Raw genomic sequence first — 27,236 nt, forward strand, 5'->3', positions numbered from 1 at the left:
GAATGAATGCTGTTCACAACAAATGCCTGGCAAAGGCCCAGATCAAAGTATCAGGTAATTGTCTAAGCAGTCAAAACAGAGAACACTAATTAATTAGTAATAAATATCCTGAATTATTAAAGATAAAACTTCTTTGATCTTTGTTTCAAAGCAATTTTTTCTTATGGTTGGAGTGCAATATTTCTAAATTGAGGGGCCTTTACTAAGCACCTCTGAGTTGCTGAGAAATAGTGTTGCTATAGAGACTGAAAATGAGGTGGAAGCTGGCACAATAATGCAGAAAGCACAGTATGCTGTAACAGACAGTTGGTGCAACTACACAAAGAGGAAAAATAATAACTCCTAGTAGTAACGTCCTAGAATAGGAATTGTTCAGAGCAACCAGAAAGCTTACACAATCTTCAGTACACCCAAATGCTAGGGTTTATGCAGAATATATATAACATTTGTAAGACACATACATGTATCTTAAAGACCATTTTCACATTTTTTTCCACAGTTACTCTAAGACCCAGGTAGCAGGATTCATCAATGCTATGAATATCCTGCATACACAGCATTACTCAGTAATATATGAGAAAGTGTGTACTAGAAATTACTTATTACTTATAGAAAACCCAAACTTAGTGATGACTATCACTGTGTTACAACTGTATGAATATGTTATCATATTTTAGCTTTCCTATAATTTTTATTCTTTCTTTCTCTTCGAAGCAAAAGCTAGGAAAAGAAACTTTAGTTTCTATTCTTTTATGCTTCCAGGAGGAGAGACCTAAATTTCCCTGCAGACCACTAGGCAAATGTAATTAGAATAATTTAGCATACAAGAGACATCCAAGACATTTGCTTTGTCTTTCTCCTCCCAACCTCTGAGAAGAAATTATTTGCCTGTGGTTTTCAGGTAGTGCCTCAGAAGTCTGGTAAGCCTGCAGAAACAACTCATTTCCTTCTCATTAACAGCTGGCAGTGTTGGTGCTTGAATTGCAGTCTGTTGGAACTACTATCTCTCCACAGGTGGAATAAAAAAAAAAAATCAAAGAGTAAAAGACCGCCAAATCATATTTCATATAGAAAAAAACAAATGTAAATACACATTAGAGAAGACAACTTTTCCTCTCCTGTCTTGGACAAGGAGCTATGGAACAAACCGGGTAGTTTATAAAGACTACTGGTAGCATCCTTACCTGATATGGTCTCCTGAGACATCTGCCTCCAGGCGCTCCTCAGAGACTCGGCCAATTTTCTGCGCATATGCTACTGGAAACTAATTCCCTGGAGACCACTTCCTCATTAAATGAATGATTACCAACCACTTTCTTCAAGACGATTTACAACACCTGACTCTACAACTCCCATGTGAACTCTTCCATGAAGATACTTGTAACAATATCTCAGGTCCAGTAAATGTTGCTTCTCCCATATACGTTTCACATAAGAAACTACACTCTTCCAACTCCCTTGTGATACCCCAGCTTTCTGAGCTCCTCTTTCTAAGACCAGTGAGACACCCCTCCTCATTCTGTCCACATCAGCTGATAAATAACAAATAAACTCCTCTTGTTTTCCTCATGTAAGAAGTTGTCTACTCCTGTTCAGAGTTTGAACCTCCACTTGAACAGAAATAATGAATTTATTCCAACTATATGTATCTGATTCAAAGAACAGGAAACTTTTTATTTCGCTTTAAATGCTCACATCTGATAAAAAATTAGCAAGTACAATAATACTTCATTTAACACAGCCTCCATCTTTTAAGACACCAAAGACATGCAAGTGAAAATGGTGCTTCAACAACCCTGTTTAGACAATAATTTAATTAATTGCATGTTTGACTTAAAACATATGAGTAGTCCCTACGAAACTCACAAAATAAATAAAAAACACGGAGAGAAAAATGATCTTGTCACTAACGAAATGCATGCAGTTAAATTTTTGTGTTAAAAATCCATTTTGCCTAAGAATACACATTCTTACTGTGTTTCATTACATCTGAAACAGGAACCTGGAGTTATAAAACTGTTACCTTATTTGTGACATTCTTGCTCAAAATTGTCTTAATATGAATGCTTTTGACATTAAAAGATGTTTTTGAAACAGTTTATCGGCCTGAAGAAATAAGTGGTTGGATGTAAATGAAATCTCAGACTCATTAAAGTTAACAGGAATTTTGCTTTGGTCTCCAGATTAAGAATGTTACATTCACATTGTTTTTGAAATATTTTTCTGCCTACAGATTTCCAGGTTTTTGATGAGGAAGATGATACTGTAAAAGCTATGACAATGTTTAGCCTTTGTAGTTTGTTTTTTTGAGCAATGGAAACTATGTTTTAGTATAGGAATTTTCAGCATTTTCTCCTCCAGAAATCTCTGGCTAAGATGAGCCAGTAGGCAAGGTTTCCACCTCTGTAAAAAAAAGCAAAAACAGTACATATTTCTGCCAACATCCTAAAATACTTCCGCATGCAAGGAGATAAGCGGGGCACTCTAGGTAATCCTTGAATAGTTCTGCACTCGATACTAATGTCACAAGAGGAGGCCACAATTAAGCATTTAGCTGCTTGCAGTAGAAAGGCCCTCTGCTTAGTGTTCAAAGCAGCCACAAGAGGAATGGGACAGCTCTACAGAAAAGCAGTGCCATACGAGTAGAGAGAAGACAGAGGACACTCCTATCTAATGGGAATCTCCTGTCTGGGTTAATCAAGGTCATGATTAGTGGAATAATTAAACTCTGCATTTATCAAGAAAATCTTATTGTAGTCCTTTCCAGAGAAAGAAGCATGGATAACCAAAAGGCTTATGTGCTCACAAAAGGCCCTGGACATCAAGCTGCAAATAGTTTCCCCATTCTTCAGCCTGCCCCCAATGCAGAAGGACAGCTCATAGTATGGTAAGTGCTTATATAAAAGTACTGGCAATAATCTGAAGGAAGGGGGAAAGAAAACTAACTGGGGAAAAGGCCTGTAGGACCTAAAAGTAGAAGAAATGGCTAGAACATTGGGAAAGTGCAGGGATTTCAGAAGCTGAGTGTAGAGAAAAAGTGAAAAAACAAAAACAAAGCACACTTTAAAGTTCATCTGTTCTTATTTTGATGAATGATTCTTCTTGCCTTTATATAATCTAAGATGATAGAGCACTTGAAAAGCAAAATAGGTAGGAAAAGCAGCACAGAAAGATTTGTGAGAAGATGTGGGGGTTTTATTTGGCATGGGAAAAGTACATTGTGGATTCGGGGGAAGTTTTGCCATGGTAGAATCATGTAGCCTACAGCCTTCCCACATGCTCCTTAATATTAGGAAGGGATATTGGAGTTGTTCTATAGATTATTAGTTGAAATTTCTCTTATCATTGTGCATTGAAAAAAATCAAGTCATGATAAACTTTGTGTGTCATTAAAAATCAAAGCAAAATGGCTTAATAATTTATAATGTAGGGATCTCTAAAAGATCTGTCATCTACTGTAACTGGAAGAAGTGGCAGATGTGGCTGCCACTTACTGAGATTACTTTCTCTACAGAAAGTAGGAATATCTCCTTTTTTTAGCCTGCTGTCTTTGGGTGTCTCAACCTTTTCTTCTTCTGACTGGCTTATAGACTAAAGATACTGAAGGAACTGTTTGGTACTGTAACAAATGGAAAAATGAGAAGTTTGAGCTCCAATTTACAATATTTTTTTCTCTGTTAGAAACTCAACTCATTATTTCTAGAAAGTAAAGAATAGTAAAGTATAGTAAAGAATAGCTTCAAAAACATATAGTAGGACATAGGTTGAAAATGCTTTTCTAATAAGTTACTTGGGTTAAAAAGATTTTATATTTACTAATACCCTAAGATAAAATTTGTCATGATAAATGTATTATTTATGCTCAGCTTTTATATTCATGATCTGTGAATGACACAATAGAAACTTATCAAAACAAGGGTGCTACCATGTAGGCTTGCTCTTCCTATCACCATGCCCCAGGCACAGTCAGGATACATTGGACAAGCACTTGTTATTTATATTCCTTCCTGAAGGATTTTATATCCGTTTTAAACGAAAGGGACATAAAATAAGAACCCATTCCTCAAATTCTCACTTAAAACTTGATCTCATCTTTTGTGGGGAGAAAAACCCACCTTCACGCAAATAATTTTTACTGGTGATTTCATCAGCTCCATAAGGATGCATTTCTTTAATTTCCCTTAGTGCAATGAGCTTTTCCTGAATGGGAAAAAAAAAAAGAAGGCAGTTTTAATATCACCCGTTCTTTTCATCCACTAATCCTAGTAAAATCTGGCCTTCATTCATGCAGACTCACAGCCATAAGGATCCCAAAAGATACGTCTCCTGGCATAGAACTACTTTGAATACCACACAAGCAAAATCAACATCAGCAGCATAGAGTGTAAAAACATTAAATTAAAGCTAATATTTCTGTTTTGCTCAAAGCCTGCACAACTTAGGGGTGCAAATTCTACACTTTCATAGGTAAACTTATTTTTTTATTTCACCTCCTTTTTGAGCAACAGAACAGTCATGTGTTCATTTTAATATAGAAATACTACCTAACACTTATAAAACACGTGGTATTTGTCACGCATAAGTGCACGTGTGCAGTTTGTATGTCTAACATTTGGAGTAAAGGTCTCAGTATTCAGAGTTATATTGCAAGCCACCCATAGGTGGCAGAATGGGTATACTATTAGATACAAGAAAGCATCACCTGAATCAGCTCATGGGCTAAACGTCCCAGAGCTTCTTGGGTTGTTTCACTAATTTCTAATTCTGTGATGACTTTCCAGTTACCATTCTGGAACCTCACTGGCATAGAGAAGACAATTCCATCAGGAACACAAAATTGACCTGAAGAAGAGAGAAAAAATGATCCAAACGTATCATTTCTGATTAAAAAACACATCCTCACCAGTATCAAGGTTAAGTCCTACAGGCTTGCAAAAGTCTGCAACTGTAAGATCTTAGTATAAACAGAGACTGCCTTTTTCTATGTACAGTTCAAAGACTAAAGAGTTCCCCTCTTACTGTAACTTTGTATTTTAGTTAGATGTACATGAATCATAAAATCATAGAACAGTCTGGGTTGGAAGGGACCTTTAAAGGTCATCTAGTCCAACCGTCCTCCAATGACTAGGGACATCGTCAACTAGATTGGGTTGTTCAGAGCCCCGTCCAACCTGACCTTGAATGTTGCCAGGGATGGAGCATCTTACCACCTCTCTGGGAAACCTGTGCCAGTGTTTTACCACCCTCATTGTAAAGAATTTCTTCCTTATATCTAGCCTAAATCTACCCTCTTTTAGCTTAAAACCATTACCCCTTGTCCTATTGCAACAGGCCTGCTAAAAAGTTTGTCCCCATCTTTCTTATAAGCCCCCTTTAAGTACTGAAAGGCTGCAATAAGGTCTCCTTGGAGCCTTCTCTTCTCCAGGCTGAACAACCCTCAACTCTCTCAGCCCGTCCTCGCAGGAGACATGTTCCATCCCTCTGATCATGCTTCTAGCCCTCCTCTGGACCTGCTCCAACAGGTCCATGTCTTTCCTGTGCTGTAATACAATTGCTGTAACAATTTTACATCTTAAAAAGAGGAAAAGCTCAAATTTTTTTCTTTCATGCAAGGGTTAAATGGCTGTTGTGAAACATTACGTTTATTGGTCCACATAACTACACAAGGAGAACATGATTTATAGCTTATGCTCTAAGAACTATAAAGAGTCCTTGCACAAAACACATACAGCAGAAAATCATTTAGACTAAAAGACTAAGAGACAATCTGCAACAAGACTATATAAACCTAAGAGATGCTTACGAGATGTGATTATCAAATCACAAGCTCTGGAGATCAAAATTGCTTAGATTTGGAGGTTCTTATGCCGAAACAAACTCTCAGCCTCTCATCATGTCATGATTTGTTTTACAAGTTTTTATTAAATTAAAAATCTTGATTAAAAAATATCATTATACATAGTGGGGAAAGCTACAAGAGAATATGTGAAGCAAAAGTAGATTTACCTTCAGTAAATACTCCCACAGAAACGATCTCCCCAGGAGGAGAGCCATGATACCAGTATCTCAGTACAGTGGCTACTGCATGAGCAGGTAACATTCCTACACAATGACTGACCCGGGAATTCAGTGAATTCTGTGCAGATAGAAATTCTGAATGTATCCGTTCACTATCAATAAAAAAAAAAGGAAGAAAAAAAAAAGAAGGAATCAAAAACTAAGATGACTGCAGGAAGAGTATTTTTCTAAAGCAAAAAAGAACTAAACCTGAGGGAAGAAAATAGTTGAAACTTATTCAAACTTCACTGCTGAAGGCAAGGCACTTAAAGACAGAAAAAATAGCATTGAACAAAAAGTGGCTCAAAAGGTAACAACGAGCACTACTTAACCTATCAAAGTTAGGTCATTTACTCAAGTCATAACCTCTATGATGATGATGATTATTATTATTTATATGTATTGACGTCTTATGTAAGAACCCAGCATGAACTAAACCCCCCTGTGCTAGGCACAGTACAAGTACAGAACAAACGAAATGTCTGCTGTCCAGTAAATGCTAGGTTTAGACCAGAGTGGGAGCTCCATATAGCCAGGCCTGAGTGTATGCCGTATCTGCTGCCCTCTCCCTGCACCCATCCTTTCTCTGCTACTTCTCTTTCCACAAGAAGCTATCTAGCTGCCAGGTAGCCTTCTTACATATGTTAGCAAATTGTCTCTTCTGAGAAACTGACAACATTTGCGTGCTCAGGCCGTATGTTCAGTGGAATTCAGGTACTTCAAGATGAATATATACGTTTAGTATTATTTCAAAGTTTCTTCATGCATACTAGACATCTAAGTCACTATCTGGACTTCTGTTACTTTATATAGGCTGCTCATGATACGATAGAAGAGAAAGACACTTAATATGTAGGAAAATACAGTTATAAACAAAGCTGTCAGGAGAGCCAGAACTATGTATAGCACTAGGAATTACTCAACTTCTTTTGCAGACTACTTCAACTTGAGTTTTCCTTTATGCACAGCGCTAGTCAGTAAAGACAAACCCTAAAAACAAAACCTTCCTTGATGTTTATTAAACAGTTCAGATAAACATGGATTGAAAGCAGTTATTTAGTTTTACTTTAAAAAAATAAATCTGTACTGTACCTATCATAAATCATATTCAACACAGGACGTGGAAAATTAGCTGGGCCCCAAATAGCACAGTTATACCCATAAAGTTTTGCATGTGACAAATCAATGTAGTTACAGCCAGTAATATTGCCCCAAACAATCACATCTTTAACTCCTGTAACAGAGGAAAATACATAGATTAATGAAGAGATAGACAAATACTTTCACAGTGTAGGCTGGACTAGATGACTTTCAGAAGTCCCTTTCAAGATGAATTATTCTTCAACTCAGTGTCCTGCCTTGATAGCAGAAATGATTTGATCTGAAAAATGCAACAAGATTCTCCATAACATATGAAACTTCATCACAAGCTGAAAAAGGAATTTTAATTTATATCATTTTATTGTGCATAAGACAAAACCTAGTAAATACTTATGTGTTAAAAACAACAAAAAATCATATTGCAAACATACAGCAATGTTCCTTTTAAAATCCTGTACATGCAAATATAGAATGCCTAACAGTAAAAAAACATTTTAAAAAACCCTAACTGCTTTGGTGCAAAAAGAATTTCCAAATAATCTGCTGAGAGACTGTTTGGCCTATTAACTTATTTTATTTTATTAGGCTCCAAAATGTCTAGACTTGTTATTGATGACCAGTTCCTGCCCCTGCAACACTGAAAGAATCCTGATGCTGAGCAGGCTGTTGGAGCACACCTTTGCTATGCAGTGCAGAACCGTGCAATGACCTGAGAAAGGAAGCTAATTAACCCGGAAATAATACTACAGCACAGTTCTACTATACGCTCATTACCTGCACAGCAGTATGTTGTCATGTTTATTCACAGCTAGTTGGTGTGTCTCCAAAATAACAATGCGCTGCAGAGTGCAAATGCAATCTTGAAGTCCTAGTTCCTGATCCGCAACACAGCTCCATCCTTCTTAGTGTATTTCCAGCATGAAATACACATCAGAATAGCAGGGCTGCGTCCAACAGTTAGCAAAAGAATTGACATTCATGGCATCAGGCACAGATCCTGATGGTGGTAAGCACAGAGAAGAGTAGTACCTGCTAGTCACACCCTGGCATTCTGTACAGCCATGCAGTTCAGTGGGTGCACTGCTGTGCTTGCACTTCTGCATGCTCATCAACTGTGTTCTGCAATGTATATGTACTCTTAAAGGTGTCCATCCACTGAATTCCCCAAATGCTACCAGAACACAAATAAATATTCACCTGCTGCATTCGTATTCAGCTTCCTGGCCAGTGTGGCTTTAGCTGCGCTTTCCCAGGATGTCGCAACGGCAATGACATTTTCAGTCTTAATGGATGGGCCATATGTCATAATCATCATCGCCTTAAGGTTTACGAAGGTTTTTCCTGATGAAATTACTCTGACCTCACTCTTGGCATTCTTCTCAATCAGGGGAGCGTACACTTGACAAATGTCACTCACTTCTCTGATGTAGTTCCCAACGGACTGGACTTCACAGTTTAAGAGGACATCATCAAGAACAATGATAATATCAGCTTGAATAAAAGCCTCATCTATTTCAGTGTGCGCTGAAATACTGTGGAGGAGTGGGAATGCCATGTCTTCAGCTTCCATTACAATACCACAAAGAACTTCCTTAAACTGGTCAGAGTCAAGCAAATGGATACTTATATCTGTGGTCATCCCAAACACTTCTCCATTTGCCAACAGAGGGATCAGCTGATAACAGATTGGAGCTGATGCACTGATAAGAGAAGGGTATAGAAAAATTACAGTTCACTACTAACCACTGCTTGTTTGGAAATATTACATAAATAAACACAAAGATCTTTCTTTTGTATTTGATTATATTTAAATAGACCATTAGCTTAGGTCCTTTATTGCTCTTTCTGTCATTTTAACAAGTTAAAAATTAAAACAGTTGGGTCCTCCTTTCATTTGAAAGTTTTTCCATCCTATACATTTCAGTTGATACTGTCACTTAAAAGTTGGTGTCTTTAAAGAACCACAATTTTTTTTAAGGTGCTCTGTTAATACTACCACAAATAAAGAAATTTCTAGAGCTAGAACTGCAAGAAACTCTTTACTTATTTAAATATTTCCAAAAACATTTAATGCAAGATAGTTGCACTAAAAAATGCCTAGCTTATTTTGTAAATACTTGCTTTTCCCTAGGGTGACTGGGGTCTAAATGTTGCCTGTTCGCATCCCTCACTTAAACTGGTGCAAAATGTAACAAAACTAGAAATAATTTCTAAATTATATACTGAATGCTCATAGTGAGGGGTGCAAGAACCTAGTTCAAATCATCAAATTACAGGGATTCATGTATAGCTTCAGATGGTTACACCTGTTATATATGATAGGAAAAGGTGCATTCCTCTGAATCACAGATATTCTTTTTACTCTCACCTGGTGATCCAGATCTGCAAAGGCTTGATAAGACTTTTAATCTCTTCCTCCTCTTTTTCAATTTCAATATATGCCTGCAGGTTTTCCTCAGCAATGTCTAACATTTCCTCACTCAACATCATTGAGGTGATGCCGTAATAGTGCTAAGAACAAAAAGGACGATCTCTAATCAAATGACAACCCAAATACAGCAAGGTAACACCAGAAAGGATAGCTTTACTTTACATTTGAAGAAGGTATAAAGAACAACAATGTTATAAGAAAACGTAAAATATGGGTTTACAGATTAGAGGCAACTCATTACCTGAGCATATTCCAGGAAATCATTAACTCCTCCCAGAAGCAGGCCCTTCCCTCCACGGTCCAAAAGTTCTCTCCAAATTATAGGAGATTGTCTGTGTTCCCATCCATTTGTTTCACAAATGTCATGAAGCCACTGCTAATGTAAACAATCCCACCAAAAGGTTTTAATACTTCTTCCCATTTGATAACACTTAAATGTTACAACTATAAACATTCTTATTATTTCCTCTCAATACATACTTACAAGGTGATTCACAACTAAGGTATCAGTGTGCGCAAAATGGGGCAATAACACAAAGCAAGGCATGGTGATATACTGTGATACTTCAGCAAAAGCGCAAGTCTTACTTCTGCTTGATTTTATTGCTGTAATTTTGCTCAATTTTCTTAGTGATACTGAAGACAGCAATGTTGTGAAGCAGCAAGTAATCTGAGGATTCCTATTTATCTGCAGAAGGTAAGCAAGCTGCAGAGGTTAATTGCTGTTGGTTTAACTCTTTGAGTTACTTGGTTGAGGTTTCAAGCAAAATATGAGGTAATAAACATCATAGTACTGTCTATCTCATGAAGTAATATTGCGTTTTTTCATCAGTTCCTTATAGGGACTACAGTGTAGACACGGCAACATGTCTACAGCTAAAGCATTCAGAAAGGCCCATCCACATTGTAAACAAATATGTGACATTTAATTTCATACTTCCATTGTAATTCAAACGCCCTAATGCCAGAAATGTTCTCGACAAGTAACAACTCTAAAGGCATATGCAATCACAGTGTGCAAAAGCTTTACAGGCTGAGCAGCCATTTATACATAATAAAAAAATAATAAACTTGAACTTGTTACTGACAAAATACAGCTTTAGGCTGGCTCACATTTTGTGCCCATCTTCTGCGGTAAGACTCACGAGAATGCCAGTCTCTCACAACATTCAAACCTTTTCTCTGGCTGGCTCTCCTAGCCAAAGCTGCTTCTGCAGCACCTTTACCCACCAAAACTGAAATACAGGAGGAGGAGAGACATACTAGAGATAAGCACATTTGTAGCTTTCTAGAGCACTGGGGCATCTACCAACAACTTGATTTACGATCCCTTACCTCCCATTTGTCAGGGTGCTGAGTGATCTTGTGAACCCTGAAGTCTGGCAAGTTAGCCTGGAGGTAGTCAGCCAGCAGTTCAGCTTTGGCATAGTAAGGGCAGTTCGCCTTACCTGTGAACACAGCGACACCACCACAAATGGAAGATTTCATGACATTGATTGATAAGGGCTTAACAGGCCAAACGCTTTTTAATTGTTCCAACTAACTGTTCCAAGAGTTCTCTCCAAGTGATAGGAGATCATCTGTGTTCCCATCCATTCATTTCACAAATGTCACGAAGCCCCTGCTAACATAAACATCCCTGACAAAAGGCTTTAATATTTTTTTCACATTTGATAACACTTAAACGTTACTCTTTCCTCTCAATACATAATTAAAAGGTGCTTCACAACTCACACATCAGTGTGTGCAAAATGAGGGAATTACACAAAGCAACCGTTCCAGTTAAAAACCGAGTCTTATGTAACCAGCATCCCGGGAGTTCCCAGAAAGTAACAGGACAAGCATATGAGCCAGCAAAGAAAGGATAATTTCTGAGGTGAAACGGTCTCTTCAACCAGGGCTTAAGGGGCTGAGAAGGCCACCCGCGAGGGCGGAACACCCCAGCAGAGAGCGGCAGGAGCCTCACCGCCGGGGTAAGAAGGGGAGCGGGCTGACTCGGAACCGGCTGAGGCAGGTTGCCGTACAGACACCGCTCTCCAGCGAGGCGACAAGAACGGCAAGTTTCGAAGCCCGCGGAGACGAGCGGCCGCCGCCGCGCCTCACCCGCCACCACCAGCTTGGCCATGCGCGCGGCACCCTCCAACGGTCGCTCCGGCGTTGCGCAGCAACGCGCCGCGGTGGCGGTTTGTCCCTCGGACCGGCCCGTCCCGTCCCGTCCCGTCCCGTCCCTCTCGCGAGGCCCGCCGAGAGCGCGCGGAGAAGGCGGCGAGGGGGAACGACCCACGGTGTCATGGCGCCGCCGCGTGAGAGGTAACGGCTACCGGGCGGCGGCGGGGCCGGTGCGCCGTCCGCCTGTCCCATCTCGGCCCGGCCCGGCTGAAGCGGGCGGCCCGGCCCGGCGGGATCCCCCGCCGTTGCGCTCAGGTGTATCGAGCCGGTGCGGAGCCGCTGAAAGGCCCGTGTCCTCTTGGCGCCAGGCCGCGGGCCTGCGCCGCCGGTACCGCGCCCCACCCCGGGCAGCGCTCCCAGCGCCTGCAGAAACGGAGAGGCTTTGCTTCGCCGGGTGCCCCCGCCCCGGGGGGTGGCGGCAGGGAGGCCGGGAGAGGCTAGATGTAGCCGGGCAGGGTTCTGTTAACCGGAGCCGGCGGTTGGCAGTGACCCACCGGAGCCCTGCCAGGAGACGGGTCTGCTCAGAGAAACGCCCGTGAGAAAAAGGCTCTCCCTCCCGGCATAGGTTTTGGTTAAAATAGCAAAGAGGAAAAGAGTTGACAACCCAGGATGAGTTAGCCTTGTGTTGAGAGCTTTGACTAAAACGTAGGAGACCCAATAAAAGTCCCTCTGCAAATAATTTTCCAGCGGTTGTTTTCCTTTTTTTTTTTTTTTCCCCCTCCTGTGTAAGATGTGTATAGATATGGAAATTGAAACTTCGGGAACTGAAAGGCTGGTAACTAATCCATCATTTTCAATTGTTTTTACAGATAAGTGATCATAAGCAGTTTATCCGTCACTGTTTCCACTGTAGAATTTCATTGGATCCCTTACTTTGATTTGGCATTTCAAATCTGCTCATGAGACATTAGCAAAAATGAAAAATAAAATAAGTTATTTGTTATATACTGTTAGATGCATTCATAGGTGCAATTCTGTGCTCACTCCCAAATCTTCAGCCACAACAAGAAAACACATTTTATGGACTGGCAGATACAGGGATCCCCTGGAAAATGTGAACTTCAGGAAATTATTTTTAAATATTTCTCCTTCTCTGCATGGATCATCTCTTCGATTTCTGTCTCAAAAGATAGATGTTTTTAGCACAGGTGCTAAAATGCAACCAGAGAAGAGTACAGAGGCTTTGGTGAGTGAGCAGGTTCCCCACAGCTCCTTGGAACTTGAAAAGGTGGATGATTCTGGGAGTTTCAAAGAGAAGCGTGTAATGGATCATAGTGGACCGTTCTTTGATAGTCTCCGGAAATGTACCTGTCCTTGCGATGTGCTCGACTTGGCTGCAGAGTCTGCTGTTTCCATTAAACACTTCACAAACTCTTTAACTATGATATGGAAGCTCTTCAAACACCTGTCCGAAGACCAGCAGCGTTATGAGAAGCAGCTAATCTTTGAGCACCCAACTTTTGTCAAGCTTTGTCAGCAGCTGCTGCGGGATGCCAGAAGGATGACACGAGGTGACCTGGTATTCAGTCTGCATGCTGTGGTGAACCTAGGTGTTCCTCAGAACACTCTCCTAGTCCAGACTTTGGTGAGGGTGTGCCAAGTAAGTATCAAAATCCCTCTTTTCCTGACTTTGGGCTGAAACCTTGGGGCTAGTTCTGGGAGTCTGTGCAACATCAGAGAGAGTTGGGTTACTTTCCTGTTTTTGTCTGATGTTCTATGGCAAGAGGGCTCCCATGGTTAATTTGTGTGTACTTCCAATTTCCTTCATTTTTGAAACTACTGCCTGATTTCAGACAGATTTAGCAGAGAGGAGAAATCTCAAAAGTCATTACCCTTTTCAAATCAACTAAATTTGACTGATGTGAGACCTTGTAGGCCACTGCAGAATTGAAGTTTATGAATTGACTTCTGGGGAGAAGAGAAGATGGCACGTACAGGTTAAGAGTGGTCAGTTTTTCTTTTCTGAAACTGTTACTGGTCTGAAGTAATCTGACGTGAAAACTCTTTAACAGGAGAAACTCAATCAACTTGATAACCGATGTATCTCAGTTTTGGCAACTACTTTAGCAGGGCTGGATAAAGACAAGAATGTGAGCGCTCTTCAAGCTGGATTACAGTGAGAAAAATAAATCTTTCACATGTTCTTCATATTTAAATGTTGTTTGAATATATGTCTTTTAGAAATCATGGAGGAAGTGTTTGGGCATAAAATACATACTGTGGTTTTAGGACTTAAATGATAACATGAGATAACAGCTGTACAAGACAGTGATTTTTGGCATTGTCTTTGCAGTTTCAAGCAGAAAGGCTTCCAATGGCAGAGGGTGCTAAGACTGCTCTGTAGGGGATTCATATTCTGACCACAGCGCCACCACTGTGGGTTTTTTTTGATGTTGATAAGTCACTCGCTTTGCATATCTATGCCTCTGTTTTATCCATGTGTAGAAAAGAGTTAATGAGACTAGCTTAACTTGTGAAGTAGTTTGATTTGTCATGATGAAAAATGGTGTTTAACAGCCAGGGAATATTTTCTTTTAATTTAGTAAGTAAAAATTAAAATTAAGACAAGTTTAGACTTTATGTGTGCATCCAGGAAGGCCACCTGTGTAGTGCTATATCAGAATAACTTCTTTGGCTGTAGCGATTCTTTTCTGGGCCATTGAGATTTATGTGGGTAACCAATCTGCTCACTCCCATGACATTGTTTTTACTGAGGCTGTCACAAAACTTGCCATGGATTAGGGCTTTTGATCCTGTGTCACGTCCTGCTTTGAGAAGGTGGATGTGTTAGTGATACACAAAAACCAGGTTCTCCTGGAAGCACAGTTACACAGTTCATGTAAGTTGGTAGAAAGCAGGAGATCCATCTACAGTTCTTTCTCTCTCTGGATGTCTGGAGCTCTTGCCCGTTTGCAGGAAGCTGCATCTGCAGGGTTGAATTTCAGAGGGGTGCCTTAGAAAGTGACACTTCATATTTTTGTAGCTGTGCACGTATATTTAAGGGTGATTCAGACATAACAATTACAATACTCCCTCTGAGCCAGAAAAGGAGGTGCTGGGAATGCAGAACTCCTTCATCTTGTGCTTGTGCTCCCTCTGTGTTATGATATTCCTTTCCATTCCTGCAGCCCAAAGCACTGCTTGTTTGATTTTTCCCTCACTTGCACCAAGTTGTTGTCAGGATCTGTCCCCAGGTTTCTTGGCTGTTTCAGAAATTGCCTGCACATACATGATTCTACGATAAAAATGTGCAAATTTTTTTTTTTTCTGCAGAAGAGTGTTAATTCCTTGAGGCTTAACAGCACTCACGTCTACAGTCACATGTGCCGTCTGGTCAGGTGCCCCTGCTGTTAGTGTATCAGCAACAACACTCATCTATCAGGATAACATTAAGAAAGTATATATAACTATTTACACGTGCAAAATATCTGTGCTGCAGCTACATCATGTAGACTTATGCCAGCCTTTCAAAAAAGAGGTGGGAGAGGAGAAGGGAATTACAACTTTAAGTCGGGTGTACATCAGTGAGGGAGAATGGGGGTACCGACCTGTTTCTGCTGAAATGAGGAAAGCTCTAGTAAACGGTTCCTCTCTTTAGCTCAAGGCTTTGTGTGTGTTTCTTCATCAGGTTACTAGTGGAGCAGCGCATTCCAAGTATCAGAGACATCTTTATACTGCAAAACCTGATGAAATGCTTGGGAAAAGATGTTCCAGTCTTTCTGAAAAAGAAATTAGAGGTAAATTTAGTTGGAGGCTTATTTTTATTTCCACAAAGCCTGTGCTCTTGCATTGTTTATAAATTGTGTATGGTTCTTTCCAGGCACTCAAAGAGAAAATATAATAGAAAGGTTAACTGCGTTTGCTACATGAATCATAGTCCAGCTATATCTGTAGGAAAAACTTAAATTAGAGGGCTGGGAATATCCCACCATGAAAGGGGGCAGAAAGCAATGGAGATGGTACAAAAGGAATTGAGGCAGGAAAATAGCAGTGCCGTCACCTCTTGTTTGGGTTGGTCGCATGGTATTTCATAGAAGCAGTTGCAGGCTGGTCCCTGATTCCCTTGCCCAGCTTGTGGCTGGAGGATGAGAAGACAGAAGTAGTCTGTGACGGGGCTGTGTCCAATAATAGCATGGGGCTAGAGGACCGATGGGAGTGAGATGCCAGGAGAACTCACCTACCTCATGGCCTTACCTTTCTGTGTATCTGAAAGGTCCCCTGGGAAATACAGTGGTAGGGAGCAGGCTGCAGATTTTATGGCACGATGTACTGGGTTTTGTCCCCTGGTTTAAAGACGCTTTTTGAAACCTTTCAAACAGGGCCTGCTAGTGTTTTCATCACATAGCTGAAGGGCTCTGAGTTTGTAATAGCATTAATGAGGAAGTGAAGGAAGATACCACTGATGGGAAATTGGGCAAGAATAGAACAGTGCAGGGGGCTCGTGTGTTAGATATAAGTAAATCATAAAACCTTGGACAAGGTAACACTTTTTACAAGATGGTGGGAAACTGGCTGAAAATATGGTGGAATATGAAACTGAGAGGAAAGTAACATTTCCACTTGTTAACTGAAGGGAGCTCTTAATTTTCTAAGCCTACAGGGTGCTATTTTTAATACTGTGTAATTTCTATTGTAGACGTATTTTGTATTTAACCTTTGATATGCATGCAATAAGGATATTATATTTTAATAGCCAATATACTTTGTAGTCTCATTTTTACTGTCATTTATACCAATCTAATTACTGCCTTGATAAATGAAGTCTCTCTTGCGGCATCAGAGCTGACCTTCTGTTCCTCAGTCCACATTTGCAGCTGTACGCCACTCGGCGTGCTGTTGGATCACTTTGAAGGCTTACAGCTTTCACACACATACAAAACAGTAATTGGAGTACTATTAAGTAAGTCAGCTGTGCCAATTAAATTTCTGCTGCTTTTTAAAGAGTTGATAGAAGATACATATTCACAGTAGTTGAAAATGAGCTTTACTGAGAATTCTTTTTTTAAAAAAAACCATATAAAGGCAAATTGCTGGGAACTTGCATAGTGACACAGCTCTAGAACACTTGATCTGTTATAATTGTGTGTTAAGAAATTGAGAGTGGTTACTTTATGCTTTTGCTATTTGTTGCTCCTGTTTCTTTCATATAAGTTTGAACAGGCTAAGGAATTTGGGTAAGTTTTGGTGAAAATGCCGTTACCAGAAAGCAGTGATCATATACCTGAAGAATGAAGGATTTAATAAACTCTAATTCACTTTAGATGGCAGTTTTGAAAGAGATAGACCATCTGACTTTCCCGAATGCGCTGCGCATGTTTTTGGCTCTTGTTGCAATGAATTATTGTTCCATTCCAATCCTGAATGCCTGCAGTAAAAAGATCCAGGGTAAGAAAAATATGTTTATTATATTTCCCTTCCTTATACCAAATTCTTCCTAACTATTGTCTCATCTCCCTTTTCTGATTTCCTTTAAAACTTGGGAAACATCTTCGTTTTACAGGATATTGTAGTAATGTGGAGCCATTTGACAATCAGCAAGACAGAAAATTACTGATCGATAATGAAAGCAAATAGCTCTTGGCATCTCTGCCCTTCTTAACATTTACCTGAATTAGATATTTTTCTTTACATTTTTGTGTATGCAGAATTTAGGAAAAAGAATTGAATTCTAGCAAGAAAAAATAGATTTCAGATAAACTTTTAAAACAAATCTGAATTCGAAGTGGACAGGTTTGTGGTTCGGTGGCTTAGTGTGACTTACTGTGATTTGTTGATAAACTAAAGGGAACATAGTGTTTCCCTGATTAACTGGATTTAATTATTGAGTGCTGCTTAATAACTCATGCTGCAGTCCAGAAAAGAATTTAATGAAAGCTAATGCTTTCACCTATCTCCATACCTTTACAATACATATCTTAAGTACATGTGGCCAGTATGTATTCATTCACAGTTAAAATACGTGTGAATTTGTGTCTAAAAAAAGATTAAGATAACAAAATAGCGTTCTTAACATAAATGAACCAGGAGTGTTTGGGCTGCTTGTACAGCCTTTATTTGTCGTGGTTGTTCATATGTGTTTGGACACGGTCTTTAATTACACATACCGGCTTCTCCCATAGGACTTTCACCGCACTCAGGACACAGGCTAGATGGCGCACACAGAATGAGCAGCTACTCAGTACATTTTCTGCATTTTTTAGTGCATGTTCTCAGGACTTAACGGCTGCACATCATGCAAATGATGCTCTGGGGGCAGAGTGATTAGTTTCTGGACAGATATGAACCTCCCTACCAGAGGCTGGAGATAGAATAGGAAGAGGAGGGACGGGCATGCTTTGGGGCCCATGGGGCAAAGGAATTCACCAGCAGGTTTTCCAGGTCTTGTGCTGTTGCTCTCATATCTCCTCTCCCATATCTGGGGACCTGACCAGAATTGTAATAACTGTGTACTTCATAGGTACTTATTGAGTTAATTTTTGTAGCAGCGAGAGAATGACTCACTGGTGATATTAATTTTCTAATTGGGCAGAAGAGAGAGATTAAGGTCAAAGTGTCCAGTAATACAAGATTTTGTTAGCCTATTTTCTTTAAGAATACCTAGCATTACAAACCACTTTATTTGATGCACAGCTCTCATTGGCTTCCATTGCAGTTGTCAGCACTCAGCACTTCAAGAAATGAGGTAACAGTGTTTTATGCTGAGCCTGGAAAATTACTGATCACAACTCAGAGGAGTTAAATTCAGTTGTTTTCCTGCTATCCTCTTGAGTCCACTGGAAGACGAAAAGATAAAGTCTAGTTTCGGTGGGTGCTGATCTTACTACAGTAACTATGCTCTTTTCTCTTGCAGTCACCGTCTTATGACGTGTATGCCCCTCGTTGCATCAAACAAAGTGGGATGTTCAAGAGGGAGCATTGTTCTTCATCTTTGATCTCAGGAGTAGGTCCATCTTGTGTAGCAAATGAAGCAGCAGTCCTGTGCAGAAGTCTTTTGTCATCTGGCACTCAATCTGTGTCGTCACGCTGATAATGCCAGGAGGTTATGTTATGGTTCCATGTTTTCCAGTATGGTGTACACTAATGCTTTAGTGCTTGACAGCCTTTAGTGCTTTCTAGACATAGATTCATATGTGTGGTTTCTTGCCATTTTGTAAAACCAAATGGTGAAAAAAATGTAAATTTAATCGTGTGCTAATATCTGATTAATCAGCAGCTTTAGATCCACGTCTTTGTTACTCCCTCAGCTGGCATGGTGAAGTGGACAGCCCAAAAGCTCAATCAATACTAAAGAGGCTAGCCCTGAGGGTTTCTGTGCTGAGTGCGGGGAGGTGCTGAAAATCAAGAATCCTGGAACAGATGATGTTCTGGGAACACAACCTTCTTCCTTCTTTTGTTAATTTGTCCCTTTTTGCTGACTTATCCCTTCTAGCCTGATCCTGACTCAGTTTGGTTTCTTCTGCCTCTCAGTTTCTTCATGTGTTTTAGCTGAGTTGACTTTGCCTAGCTAGTCTCAGTGTGTTCCACGGTTCCTTATCTGATTTTTCCCCCCCCTCCTCTAAACTTAGCCAAACTGATCCCACAGAGTCTCCAACCTACAGTTGCTTTGTATCATTTGTCCTTTTTTGCTCTTCTGTTATAGAGAATGTCCACGATGTTTCATTTCGGCACTTAATTCTCATTCTGGAAGCTTGCTACAGTCTCCAGTACCGTAATGTAAAATTATTTTCAGCAGTAGCAGACTATGTTAATTCCACTGCCTGCCTTTGGGACAAAAGACAGGTGAGTTTGAGATCCCATAATTGATAGTGGCACTAGTAGAGTATCTGGTGCTTTCCATCTTACGTTTCTTTGTGTTTGTGTTTGATCTTTGGAGAACAGATTTATTAGGAATACCAATCTGATGAAGTTGATACAGTTAAATTTTTTTAAATGCTCTTCTATTTATTGATGAATAAAGAAATAAAAAATAAAAGGGGTGTTATGGTTTGAAAAATTTGCTTTCATTAAAAATGCTTTTTATGAAATCAACAGGTAGGATTCACTTTACTGGCTTTCTTGGCCTTATAAAACCATCTTTTCTTTTAGATTATGCTGTTTCTTTCTGCCTTCGAGACACTTGGCTTTCAGCCTAGTGAGCTGATGGATGTTTTTGCTGAGAAGGTGACAGAAGACCCTGAATTCCTCAACTTGAAAAACCTTTTGATTGTTCTCCGAGTATATTCACGACTCAACTATATTCCCAGAGGCCAAAAGCATCTGTAGGTTTTCGTTTAAAATGCCTGATAATATGTTATGTAGTCGTTATAGAGTAATGTACAGCAACTAGTGTTTGATTTAAGTTGTGAAAGAGTTCATAACCCTGTTTTATTAATCTGTAAGATAAATTTGCTGTGTCTTTTCACATTTTTTCTACATAGGAATTTTTCTCCGTAATTGAAAACGGACTGACCAGGCTACTAAATCTGTTGATAGGTAGCTGTATCCTCAAAGAGGAATCAAAAGCTAATGCTAGATTACACAACATATGATTATACAAGATAATAGAGATTTTAACTTGTATTTTTGTTTGGAATCTGGGTTTTATATAGCCTTATTTGTGTACTTAGATACTTTTCTTCTGCTTTTGGAAAAGGTTTTTTGAGACTCTTCATAACTGCTTGAATGAGTACCTCCCTCAGATTTCCAACACAGAACTGCTGAAGGCAGTGTATTCACTTTGCATGTTAGGATATCTTCCTCGCCGTGCACTTGATGAGCTGCTGCAAAAGGACAGCAGGGATGAACTTCTACTGTCAGGTCAGGCCTTACTTTGTCATGTTCTTGTTTTAAAAGGGATAGTCTGTGTCTGTAAATAATTTGTTGTAGTTGTGTTAGAAGTTCAGAAATCAAAGAATGGAAACTTGATTAATACTAAATTTGAAGTCCTCAAGACAAAGCTAATGTAGTCATGGTGATCTGAGTGATCTGTTTCTGCACTAGGGCATCAGGATTATTGTATTGTATACAGTTGAGTGGTATGTGTGCATGTGGAGAGACGTGAATATGAGATTTGTGGAAGTGGTAGAAATGTGTGAGAGCCAGGGGTTCTATCTTCGACAGATGCTCAAGCATTTTTAAAAACTCAGGAAGTCTTAAGCTTTGTACACCAACTTTAGTACCTGGAATCATGAGTAAAAGGTTTTTTGACTGCTCTGAGTTATAATGAGGACCTTGGAATGGTTTATAGTAGAATTTGGTTTCCACATTACAATTCGCTACAGCCAGTAGAGTGGTTCAGCGGAGTAGAAATTCAGTGTAGAGTAAAACACGGTGTCTTGCTGTTGAGACTGCTGTAACTGGACCTGAAAGCTGTAAAGCTGTAACTACTTAGAGTTTGTGCAGCTTTAGTACTCTTAAAGTACAGTTTCAAAATTATGGCCAAGTCTGATATCCCTTCTTTGTTTTATAAATAGCCTTCTAGTTGTCCGAATTTTGCATTATGCATGCTTTCTCATTCCATGTTCTCCTTAAGTCACCTGTAATAACTGGTAGCATGCACAGAGCTGTGTACAGTAGAGGGGAAAGACTGGATAAATAGGCGGACCCAGCTGTAGACTTTATAATTAGTGAATCAATGGTGTATATTTAACAATATATTGAAGATACTCAATAATATTCAGTGAAAAAACAATTGGGTTTTGATTTCTGTATTGAAATTCATTTGCTCTGACAGAACAGGCTATAAATGATAATAAAATGAGAAATTCTGTGAGATGATACATTGGATGAAATATTTTTTGTATCCTTTTTCAGATGATCTTTACAAAGAACAAAAGGAAGTAATGATTCGTGCTGTGAAAGCATGTGTGGAACTTGATAGCCCTTCCTTCACAAAGCCTGCATTTGTGCTGACTGAGAATTCCTCCTCATTAGTATCTCTTAATCTCAGAAAGGCTCAGGAGGCACTGATAGAACTTCTGGGAGATGAGAACATGTTTCAGCAAAATGTTCAGCTGCCATATAAATATCATATTGGTATGAAGCCAAATTACTGTCATAGTCTTTTTAATGTAGATTTATAATCCCCAAGATAATAAGGTGGTAACAAATTTGTGTAGGGTGCAAGTGATTAAAAGTGTAATACTTTGAAGACACGATCTTTTAACAACAGATGTTTTTTATCGGTGAATCTACTTTCTGGGATGCTTCTGTTAAAGTACTTAAGTCAATTTACTAAAACTTTATGATTGCTCTTATTTACAAAACTACTTTGGACTTTTTGTTAAGCATTAGCGAGCAGATATTAATTGTACATAAATCCAACATGGCCAATTGTTTTAGAGAGTTGACATGTTAGGGCAGAATCACATTAGTGATTCAGCCTTCTTTTGTTCTCTGACTTGTTTTTTTTCTGAAGCTATGTTGAAGGTTTGGATTCTACTTTAATTTGTGAAAGTGGATATGACCTTCTTTATAGAATCATAGAATGGTTCGGGTTGGAAGGAACCCTAAAAATCGTCTAGTTCCAACCGCCCTGCCACGGGCAGGGTGATCTTTTGATAACATTTGTTTTCTTTTACATTTTGATATTTTTTTTATTTTTTGCCAGCCACCCAGGTTACCAGTTTTTCTGCATTTGTAATAATTTTGTTCCTAAATATTTCTAGTGAGGAATCGGATTACAGGAAAATCTGAGTAGGTATGATGGACTGTGATCAAGATTATTTTCTTTAAACTATGATTTCACTCCCATAAAGTTATAACTACAGTTTCCAAAAATAAATGTGGTTTTTTTTCTGGAGATGTGCAAGCTATAGCTGTTTATATGGGTTGCAGGGAGGAAAAAGCCATCAGTAATATGTAAGTTATTAGAGAACAGCAATAAGAAACAGAGCAGTGGCACTGTCTGTTAACTTTTTCGAATTAACTGTGAATTTGAAAACAATTAGGACAATTAATGTTTAAATAACGTCAGTTGTAACCTCTTGTGGTGTTAAATGTTTTGGTTTTTTGTTTTCAGATTTTGAAATCAGAATGGATTCAGACAGAAGGAAAGTGCTCCCAGTATCTGCAACAGATGATCATACTGACTCAAGTGTTCAAAGGTGTCTTTTTTGACTGCATGTTTTTCTAGCAGGCTAGTTTTATTTGTATGTATTCCATCCAGTTACTTCTTTGGTTCACTGATTTGAAGAAGCAAAGTAGATAACTAACTTGTTATTTGTGCTCACTGAGATATACAAAAATTGCCATGCTGGTTCAGAGCAACAATTAATCCAGCTCACTACCTTCTTCTAACAGAGGCTAAAATTTAACATTTCAGAGAAAGAGGCAGGAAGCATCACTGTGATCTGATACTGTTGTAATGGATACAGGTTTTGAAGTATGACTGCAATCCCTTCAAAAAAATTGCTACATTGTGGTTTTAAAATTCCAAGTATTTGTGTGTCCAATTAAATGTTCAGTTATTCTCTTAAGTTTCTAAAATGTACATCTCAATGGTACGTTATGGTAATTAATTCAGCTGCTGAAATATAATTTGAATAAAAAGGATCATCATATCCACATTTTTGGTGATTAATTTAGTCTTGTGTAGAAGAGTGACCTCTCAGTAACTGAAGTGGGACATATTTCATTTAAGTAATGCTTAAGTAGAATTGGGTAGTACTTCACATTTGTGTGCTGGATCACTGCACAGCAATGTATTTTGTGTAGTTTGCTTTTTGGGAAAAGGAGAACTAGTGAATTGTGTAACAGAAACTAACTGTCAGGCCTCAAGGCATTCAGCTTTCTCACCCTTCCAAGTAGGTATTTATGGCAGGAAGTAACTGATTCTGAATATTAGCAAAGGATCAAAGTAAATGGAGAAGCTGTCAAAATAATGTATAATTCTGAATGATCTATTTCCTTCTCATTGCGGGAGAACTGGACATCTAAGGACTTAATTCTGCTGTAGGTATTTGGGTAGATGCTGGAACTTGTGTGAAGCTCACAGAAGAGAGGTTCTAAATTACTTAGGTGTGGAGAAGGAAAGGGATAACGAAGTTTGTGCAGTCCTGATATTTTTGCCTGCCAGAAAGACAGCTATATAATCTGCAGTGTTAAAGAACATAATTGAATCATTGTTTTAAAAATGCTCATTCTGCATTTGTACAATGGAGTCTTCCCTACTCTTCTTGGTTGTAGATTGGCTTTTCTCTTTGTTCCTCTGTCTGCCTTCTGTGTGGGTACAACACATCCCCAAGGGAAGCTGGCAATGAAGAAGCGGCATCTAAATAAACTGGGCTATCATGTGATTCTGGTAAGAAGAGTCCTGTTATTCTCTCTGTTTCAGCCCTGCTATCAGCACAGTGATGAGTATGTTTGTTTGGTAGAACAGGCCTTGTTGGGAATAGTGAGCCTTCTCCAGAGTGGTAGTTGTATATCACCTCTACTTAGAAGGTAGTGGTGTTGTCACTAGGGAGAAAAGACAGAGGAACTCTAAAAGACAAGCTACCAGTTATCGTTACAGTGAAATAAATATCAACGTAGTTCAGCCAAAAAAAAAAAAATCAAGCTACCTAATTGCTTTGTACCTAAAAAAACCTATGTGACTTTGGCTTATTTCCCTGTTTTTTATAGAACAAATGATAGAAGTCAACTTGTTTTCACAATACAGTGACTCCCTATGGCCTTCCCGTCACTGACCGCTTGGTTTGTGGGACAGGGTAGTTTGCTAAAGACAGTAGAACTAATGTACCCTTCACTTTTCCTTTCTTCCAGGTCCTGAACAGGAAGTTTCAGGAAATGACAAATGAAGATGCAGTTGAATTTTTGAGAGGAAAAATTTATTCGGAAAATGCTTTCCCTTTTTCTGAAGTGACTGTGCAGGATAGTAATTAAAATAAACTAACAGTTTTGGTTCTCCTGATCTGTCATTTTCCTGTGTAATTAATGTAAGGTTTTAAGGGAAGAGATAAGCAGTTTTATACACAACTGCCTACTCCAGAGTATTACAGATTGAGAAAAGTTTGTAAAGTGAACAATGTCTGCTGATAGTGGGGGTTTTCTTTGGTGAAGTGGGAGTGGGTTTTCTTTAGCGGAAGGAACTACTTAATTAATCCAAAAAGCATTCTGGCATGAATTGCTTTTCAAATGTATTCATTTTATCTTCACTTTGCTTCTCCTCCCCTATGCCCCAAGTCAAATTTGTTTCTTGAGCTGGGTCAGGGAAGGGAAGTAACTATTTCAAGTGCTATTGGAACCTGGCCTACAAATATGCACTAGAAGGATTCCCCCCCACCATCCACTGTGTTCTTTATGCAAAACTACAGATGGTAAAGCAGTAAATAACTCAGCCTAAGACGTATATTAAAAGATACAAAGTTATGTGAAAAGTTTCTGAAGAAATCAATCTCACAGAGTTTTCAGAAGTTCAGGCCAATAATGATTCTGTTAGCTCTATGCTTTTTCTTTTGAACCTTTTGCTTCACTGCTACTGTAATAGATTTTGAGTTTTCTCACTACAAGAACACACGTCTGTCATATCTATAAACTGACTCTTGCTCTCTGTTTCTGATACTAATTTCTTCACAGCCATTTCAAGAGGTGTTGCAATACTCAAATTTGTTCATTACATACAGTGATGCATCTCTACTGGCCTATTATGTAGGGGTGGAATTGATTATGTTGTTAGAGTCCTAGGAGTTCAAAGCAGCTTTGCGCTGAAGGAGCAGAGAAAACTGGTACATCTTTTCCGTTCCCGGTAACGTTTACTTGTAGAATCCATTTCTTGTGCTGGAGTTGCTGAAGTGCTTAGTAAGAGCATTTGACCGCTCAAAATGCATACATTTGCCAACAGCAGCTTGCTTGTTTCGGTGGTGTCACAATTTTGCTGTGTCGTAGCCACAGCCCAGTCGACATGAAGGGAAACGGCAATACTTTCTACAGTGACTGTGTGCTACCTAACGGTGGTGCACTTGCTTCACTTGATAAGCTACAACCACTACGTTCTTTGTCTTTCTGAAGTAGCGTGGACACATGGTTCAGGTATTACAATGATGAGATAAAAAAGGCATTACAATGATGAGATAATGTGAAAAGAAACAATGTGCTTAAAAAAAAATTCACTGCAGAACTTTTTGCAGAACATGCAGAAAGGATATGGTGCACATTTATGAAGGAAAATTGCAACCAAAGAAGTGTCCCAGCAGTCTGGCATAAAAAGCAGAGCGAGCTGTTCAGCATTTCAGCCTCTGAAATGCAGCACATGCAGAAAAACAGATTTGATGCAACTGTAAAACTTAACAAACAGAAAAGAGTTCGTCTGTTTGACTTGATAGAAGTTTGTGTACCTTTTTTGGATCTGCTACTTTAAGAAAGCATTGTCTGTGCAAATTCATCTGTGAAGCAGACTGGTCAGAGCCATTCTGATGTTCTGAGCTGGCCGACTGATTCGTGGTCCTGGCCTGCGCTGGAGGAGGTCTGAAATACTCTGTGCTGGAGAGCCGGGTGGTGCTCAGAGCGGTTGTTTAGGAAAGCATTTGGTGCTGTTCAAAGCTGAAGCCCTATAAACCAAGCTACTGCAGTGTCAGCTGTGGCTCTCACCTGAGCTGTGGAACTGCTTCCTCTGCTTTGAGCTTTTCAGTCAGGTCCCCAGTAGCAGGTAGGTAGCTCCCATCTCTTCAGGGACAAAACACCAGGTAGGGAAGAATACTGTCTTCTTGGGTGCCAGCAGCCTGGACAGAATAAGCCACCAGTGGACACAAAATGGCATTGCATGTTATGTTAAATTAGCTGATCACCATCTTTCTTTTTTTAAACACCTTACTTGGTGGAAACTTAAACAAGCAGGATGGAAGTGTAATAGTCTGCCATAGCGACCACCTTGCTTATTAAATATCTTGCTTTATGCTACCCCTAATCTAAGTCGTTACTATCACCTACGCTGATTCATAGTTCCAAGCAGTATGTAGCTGCTGCCAGAGGGACTTCAGAGCTGTGGGTTTCTTGAATATTAACATCTGCTAAAAAGCTTCTCTGCTGCAATGTCTGAAATAAAACCAGGTTTCTCAGGTGTCCAATTCACACACTAAAGGAGATCTAATCCCCTGTTTTGTGCATTACAATCTGTGTTTAGAATACCATTCTCCTCTTTCTCCTAAATCATGCTCATTAAAATTAGTGGGAGACTCACAATGAAGATCAGCAATAATAATTTTGCTCCTGTAACTGTGGGCTTTGTCACTGCATGGATTGCTTGGTGCAAAAGGTGGAAAATCCCCTTTTTTAAGCAAAACAGATACTAAACATGTTTTTAGCTGACCTGCCAGTGAAGCTAACGGGAGATGCAAGCTGCACCTTTTTCTACCATTTTCTCATTCTGCCTGCAGACTCAGGAACGTGTGTTTCTAATCTTTATTCACACTGGGAACACTTTGCAAGTGCAGTGGCTGGAATTTTTTTCTGAACAAGGGGTGAGGAACCAGGAAGCTGAATATGGCTTTATTTCATACAGCCC

General features: G+C 39.4%; 2 protein-coding genes across 2 annotated transcripts; one reads left to right on the forward strand and one right to left on the reverse strand.

Moving 5' to 3' along the window:
* Positions 1 to 1,188: 1,188 nt before the first annotated feature.
* Positions 1,189 to 12,161, reverse strand: MDH1B (malate dehydrogenase 1B). The gene is made up of 10 exons (XM_054209367.1): positions 11,693 to 12,161; positions 10,925 to 11,037; positions 9,831 to 9,965; positions 9,527 to 9,669; positions 8,356 to 8,858; positions 7,150 to 7,291; positions 6,007 to 6,170; positions 4,703 to 4,842; positions 4,116 to 4,200; positions 1,189 to 2,403 (listed from the first exon to the last, which is right to left on the reverse strand). Exons 1-10 carry the CDS (start codon positions 11,712 to 11,714, stop codon positions 2,372 to 2,374), a joined length of 1,479 nt encoding a protein of 492 aa, XP_054065342.1. The 5' UTR covers positions 11,715 to 12,161; the 3' UTR covers positions 1,189 to 2,371.
* Positions 11,804 to 24,647, forward strand: FASTKD2 (FAST kinase domains 2). The gene is made up of 12 exons (XM_054209365.1): positions 11,804 to 11,899; positions 12,568 to 13,358; positions 13,771 to 13,874; positions 15,387 to 15,495; positions 17,020 to 17,143; positions 19,398 to 19,537; positions 19,844 to 20,016; positions 20,391 to 20,554; positions 21,551 to 21,772; positions 22,758 to 22,842; positions 23,924 to 24,038; positions 24,500 to 24,647. The coding sequence occupies exons 2-12, from the start codon at positions 12,675 to 12,677 to the stop codon at positions 24,617 to 24,619; spliced, it is 2,040 nt and encodes a 679-aa protein (XP_054065340.1). The 5' UTR covers positions 11,804 to 11,899; positions 12,568 to 12,674; the 3' UTR covers positions 24,620 to 24,647.
* The last annotated feature ends 2,589 nt before the right edge of the window (positions 24,648 to 27,236 follow it).

The sequence above is a fragment of the Rissa tridactyla genome, chromosome 7 (genome assembly GCF_028500815.1).
Source record: "Rissa tridactyla isolate bRisTri1 chromosome 7, bRisTri1.patW.cur.20221130, whole genome shotgun sequence".
NCBI classification, from domain to species: Eukaryota; Metazoa; Chordata; class Aves; order Charadriiformes; family Laridae; genus Rissa; species Rissa tridactyla.

Coding starts and splice junctions, on each gene's coding strand:
- MDH1B (XM_054209367.1), bottom strand. CDS start 11,714: ATGGCCAAGCTGGTGGTGGCGG. Junction 7,292..8,355: donor GCTGAATACGAATGCAGCAG/GTGAATATTTAT, acceptor CCTCTGTTACAG/GAGTTAAAGATGTGATTGTT. Junction 2,404..4,115: donor TAAAAATTATTTGCGTGAAG/GTGGGTTTTTCT, acceptor TTTTTTTTACAG/AGGTGGAAACCTTGCCTACT.
- FASTKD2 (XM_054209365.1), top strand. CDS start 12,675: ATGAAAAATAAAATAAGTTATTTGTTATATACTGTTAGATGCATTCAT. Junction 13,875..15,386: donor GCTCTTCAAGCTGGATTACA/GTGAGAAAAATA, acceptor TTTCTTCATCAG/GTTACTAGTGGAGCAGCGCA. Junction 17,144..19,397: donor CTGCAGTAAAAAGATCCAGG/GTAAGAAAAATA, acceptor CTTCTGTTATAG/AGAATGTCCACGATGTTTCA.